The sequence below is a fragment of the Equus quagga genome, chromosome 15, assembly GCF_021613505.1.
Source record: "Equus quagga isolate Etosha38 chromosome 15, UCLA_HA_Equagga_1.0, whole genome shotgun sequence".
Classification (NCBI taxonomy): Eukaryota; Metazoa; Chordata; class Mammalia; order Perissodactyla; family Equidae; genus Equus; species Equus quagga.
The window spans coordinates 59180145-59185887 of NC_060281.1; the positions used below are offsets into that span (position 1 = coordinate 59180145).

The 5743-nt window shown below is 43.5% G+C and overlaps 1 protein-coding gene across 1 annotated transcript in view; it reads right to left on the bottom strand.

The window, feature by feature from the left end:
• Positions 1-5554: 5554 nt before the first annotated feature.
• LOC124227114 (translation initiation factor IF-2-like) overlaps positions 5555-5743 on the bottom strand; it is a 1107-nt gene continuing 918 nt past the window's right edge. Inside the window, exon 2 of the mRNA XM_046641006.1 lies at positions 5555-5742. Coding sequence (XP_046496962.1) covers positions 5555-5742 — 188 coding nt within the window. The remainder of the gene's footprint in view (position 5743) is intronic.

Below are 5743 nucleotides of genomic sequence, written 5' to 3' on the forward strand. Positions count from 1 at the left end.
ACGTCTTAATTTTCAACTGCAAACCTAAAACGTAAAATTTTTAAAAATAAAAAAGTATACTTTAAATACAAATATATTTAAAATATGCTATAGAATTAAGCAGAACCACTTGAATATATGTGATTCTCATAATTTCACAGGTGTTTTTGGGAAGAGAAGGGAATTGGTGGGAGTAAAGGGGGTAGAGTATTCTGATAGCCAGAGGCTTCTTTCTTCCAAGCAAATTTCAGTGTATCCTCATTTATATAAATAGGAAAGAGCAAACCATGTTTTAAAGCATTCAACTGGCCAAGGAAGTGATCTATTAAAATGTGATTCTTTACACTCCATGTACATTGACCCATATGTTCTTACTCGTTGCTTTAAATAGCAACTGATGGAATGGTTCCAGCTATCTGAAGTTTATTGACCTTGGCTGAAATCAGAAGTCGGCCACAATTATTACAGTTTATTTTTAAATAAAGTATCTGATGGATAAATGCTTTTTGCAGTGGGTAAGACTTCTTCAAGGCAGCAGTGTCCTCCATTTTTTTTATTACGGTGTGGTGGAAAGAACACTGTTCAGGACGGGAGTTAAGCGTTGCGAAGGGAGGCTGGCAGCGCCCTGCTGCTAACTAGCTGTGTGATCTTCAAGATCACAGCCGGCCAGGTCTCAGGCTTCGGTGCTAATGTTCTTTGATGAAACAAATCCTTCCGTTTTGGATTCCACTTATTTCCAATTCTATTCTTCAATGACCAATGTACTTACCTTTTCAAAACCGTGTTTGTAATGTATTATTATTTTCTCACAAGAAAAGCATAGCAAGCAAAGCACCCTCCCTGGCCAGCGCTCCTCGTACTGCGAGGACAAGCTGCTAATCAAGGGCCTGTGGTGCCGCTGAGACACCAGCAGAGCGTTCCCAGCTGAACTGATCCCCCAGCAGAGCAGCTGCAGGAGTCTGGGTGTTTATCCAGTTCCCGACTTTTAAGTAAACAACAATTTCTTTTCTTTGTTCCGAAGAGGGCTGTTGTGTCTCCGGAACTCCTTCCCCTTCCCCTCTGCCACGGTGGATGTGACAAGATCAGCTGGCTTCCAGAAGGCAAAATATTCAGTAACGTTCAAAGAGAAAAGATCATCTCCAAGTTTCTTAAAGAAAGCATTCTAAAGAGAGTGTTCCGTTCAAAGCAGATGAGGTGGGAGGGTCCCGATGACCAGAAGGACGATCCAGGCTGCAGCTTTCCCAGCCCCAGAAAGTAAGTTCTGATCCTGAAACTCAGGCCAAAAGTTCACATGAATTCGTGATGACAGGCTAAGAAAATGCCAGCTCCAAGCTATAGGCATCTGAAGGACAGGACGACTTATAAAGCAATTCAAACTGCAGAAAGCAAGTCTTGCAGAAAAATCAAAATGAGGGTAGAAATATATAATTGAGAATTATTCAAAAGTACTAGCTGCAACATATGCAGATGTGGAATTTACTAATGTATGTGTTTATCTTACTTTGGGGAATATATTCCTATACAATACTATCACTTTTATTCTAGGAATAAATAGATTTAAAACAAGATTTCTTGTATTTTTGCCACAAAACGGTGGCCTCCCAAATAAGACAGTGCTAAGGGAGCAAAGTGTTAAAGGTTCATTTTTAAAACAAAAAACACAGCTTCAAACTATAAATGCTTTCATACATATTTCTTTAAAAGGAATTATACAAACACAAGAAAGTTGAGATATTTAAGACAAATGGAGTGCTAAATCGGGCATAAATACAATTGACCATTACTGAAAGACAAAGCAGAATCTGGCAAAGGGAAAGAAAGGCTAGTTAGCTGAACTATGGTCTAAATACAAATTGCCCATAATTGAATTGAAATGTTTCCCACGGACTTCACATCTTTATTTGAAAACAAAAAGGCATAATATTAGTTAGAAAATATTAATTGACTTTCTGAAGATATTTACACAATTACACTGAATAAGATCCTGTGGTAGCACATGACCAGCCATGACCTCGGCAGCCCTGCAGGGAAAGACAGAGGGAGGGGGAGGCAAAGGCAGGGCAATGTAACAACATGAAAATGGAAGCCTTTTCCCTCCAGAATAAATAGAAGCTAAACAATGTTGTTACTGACATTTCCTTGCATAACCCTGGACAATGAAATGGAATGTATACAAAACCGCTTTCCAAACTAGTTATCTAATGTCAATATTGTCACCCATTGTCATAGTAGGAGAAACTCAGGTGGGCAGAAAGGCATGCTTACCCACTAAGTGACTGGCCCAAGGCTTCCTTCTTCCCACCAATTCAGACCACCTCCATTGCAATTAATGGAAGAGCTTGTTAAAGGTCATGAGACAGTGGGCCTCTACCTTACCCTCCTTCACTGGATTAGCTAAAGAGATACAAGGTTAAAGCAGGGTGAGCCAGAGGCTACCACTCAAAACTGAATCCGTGGAGTGGCCTTGGGATGGCCTAGAAGGAAAGTGCATTCTCTCGGGTCTCGGTGGAGACTGATGTTAGAGCTGAACCTGAGCTGCTATGGAAACGGCTCACGGTCCAGCTAACCCCCTGGACTAGAGCCAAACCAGACCCCAGGGTTTGGAGAGGGTATCATTCTCATTGTTTCCTTTCTATTTCACACCACCGGAACATTTCACACTGAGTTCTTCTCTCTCCAAACCTTGTCTCCTCGCCACTTAGACTAGATGCCCCCTGTAAATACTGTACACGGACTATGCTGTCACTGTGGTTTTAAACCTGTAATACTAAAAATTTATCAATTCAACGCGTGATGGCGGGGCTGAGGGGCAGGGGTGGAGGCTTGATTTTGATGCTGATGTCATAGCATTCACAAAGTCTCCAGAGGAAGGAAAAAGAGTCAAGCAGGGATGACAATAGGAAAGGAAGATTCTTAGGAATATCTTCTGTCAAGGAAAAAAAGAAAATCTTAGACGATATATTTACGGACGACAAAAAGTTCTGAGAGGGACTTTAAGGGATCAGGAACCAGCTCAAGTTCTGAAATGACAGGAAAAAGCATAAACAGAAAGAAAAAGCAAAGAAGATGGGAGATGTGTAAGCTAGACATGTGAAATGCACACTCGTGCACATAGACACACCTAATGTTTATCTCTTTTCCAGAGAACAGAAAACCATTTCCCAGCTAGATATATTTGTAGAAAGTGTTAGCTGGAAATATGTGGACCCCAATATTTAACCAATTCACTATTTTTCAAGTAATTTTAGGTTGGGAAAAGTTACTTAATATATTTAAGGCTCAAGTTACTCATTTATACAATAGGAATAACGGTAGTACCAACTTCTTTGTGTTACGAGTATTAAATAGATTAATCTGCGTAAAATGTTCAGCATTATGCCTGGCACATAGGAACCACACCATACACTCTAGCAAACGCTATTTTTTGAGCAATTAAATTAGCTCAAAGATTTATTGAGTGCCCATGATGTGCTAGCACTCTGCTAGATAGAGTAAGGCCAGGTCTTGCCTTCAAGGCATGTAAAGATAATGAGTGAGATACTGTAAATCAATAATTATAACGTAACAGTGAGTTAGGAATTGTAAACAAATCATATACATATAAACCCAAAATAGGGATCTTGGAGGAGGTAGCAATTTACTTTTCCTGAGGGGTCAGGAATGATGATTTGTGAGCTAGATCTCTATAAACAGGACTTACCTAGGCTGATAAAAAGAGGGAGGAGATAAAAAGGAGGAGCTATCATAAGAAAAGTAAAAATGACGTATGTCTTGAAGGAGAGTGTTTAGTAAAATGCAAAGTGCCTGGCGTGTCTGCCACGTAATAGGCACCAGAAAGGTGAGGAGCTGACGCTTCGAGCCTGGCTGCGGAATCTGGAGTTTATTCTTTGGCATTACGAGGGCATTAGAGCAGGTCTGTGTTTCAGAGCAGCAGTATGAACAGTCTGAAGGAGGAGAGAACCCAGGAGGGAGCTCCGAGGAGGCCTATGCTGATCTTACCCGCATTCACCTGTGTTTATGGTGCTCCCACCACGTGGCCAGCACAGTTTGAAAGGGATGGGGACACAGCAGTGAACTAGACAGGCAAGGCCCCTGCCCTCAGAGAGGTTTACATTCTACAGGTATGAGACAGAAAAGAAAAACGCCAACAAGACTAACAAACAGGGCCGTGAGGAGTACAGAGAAGACGTAAAAACAGGGTGTTATGAAATAGAGTCACGTGGGTGAGCAGGACTTCTCTAAAATGGAGCCAGGGAAGGCCTTTCCCAGAGGAAAGGGAAATGCCGAGGAAGGAGACTGACACCTCTGGTCTGGAGGAGGAGGCGGGGGATCAAGGATCTGAGAAACCCCTAGAATGAGTTGTGTTCAACTTCTGGTACATATGTGCATTTTTCTAGGAAGATTCGCAAAGGAGCACAAGAGCCCTTCCCCCCAAATGTTAAGAACCAGGGCATTTATTTGCTTAATGAAACATTTTGGGGTTTGAATCTAGAGCTGGGTGTTCAACCCAACAGAAGGCAATAGTATCAGCAAAGGACTGCAAAACTTTTTCCTCAAATGTCAATGCTTCATTATAAAGCATTATGCAATGCTGCATTATAAAGAACATATGTGACAAACATTTTTAGCATTCATTTACTCACATATGCACCCATATCACAGTCGCAAATATGTAAATAAATATTCACTTACATATTTACTTATATTATTGTCAACCTACAAAAACAGAAGCCCAGTTTAAGAGGCAAAACGTTTATTTGGGATCAAGGAATCGCAATTCAGGGAGCACAGATTCAGGCAGAAAACCAAATAGTGTCCCAGAGAGAGTAAAAGGGGCTTTTAAAAGCAAAGACGGCAGATTGTATTACAAAGGATTTTAACTGGAGGTGGAGGCAAAGAGCTGGTCTTGGCTAAATACTGATTGACTCTTGATTGTATCTTCGGAAAGCCCACCAGCCTCGGTCTTTCTGATCAGGATGTCCCTTCTCCTGCTGACTTCTCAAACAATTGCTTGCAAAACAATCACCCTTTTGGACCAGTCCAAAGGTCTGGCCCAGTCGGAGGTTCAAAGGGCGAGGCAGTTTCTCTGGAAAGGCAGTTTCTACTCCATTTTAAAATAGCTCCACTAAAGTCCATTTTGACATTATATATGTATGTATAACATATCCATGTTACATACGTGTGTACATGAATGTATTCCCTCCCCTCCTGCCCCCAACACACACACTTACTTCATGCAACTCAAGTGAGAGAGATGCATTTGGAGGGCAAAATTGGCGTCCCACGATCTAAATGTGACCTAGACACAAAACATCAACTTTTGTTCTTACTGCTGTAAGACCAATGACCGACCTGGAACTGACCAGAAGGGGCTCGCTCTCAGCAGGGATGCCGTCCTCCTTCCGTTGTAATTATTTAATATATTATGTATTATAAGCAAGGATGGAACTCCACGCATATCCACGCGGAGACATATATTTAGCTTAGTCTGGAGCAGGCAAGGGGGGGAAGCCAGCGGCCCAGGCCCTCGGCGCCAGGGGCCCACTGGGCGCCACGCGGGGCCCGCCGCCCGGGGTCAGGGCCAGGGCCGCGGAAGGCCCGGGAAGGCGGGGCGCCGGCGGGCTGCCGGGGGCGCCGAGGCCGTGCCCGCGGCGTGCGCAGCCCGGGGCGCCCCTCCACCGGACGGCCGAGACCGCGCGGGGCGCAGGGGCAGGAGCCGCGGCCCCGCGCCCTCCCCGGCGGCGTCGCCCGTCCCGCGGGCCTG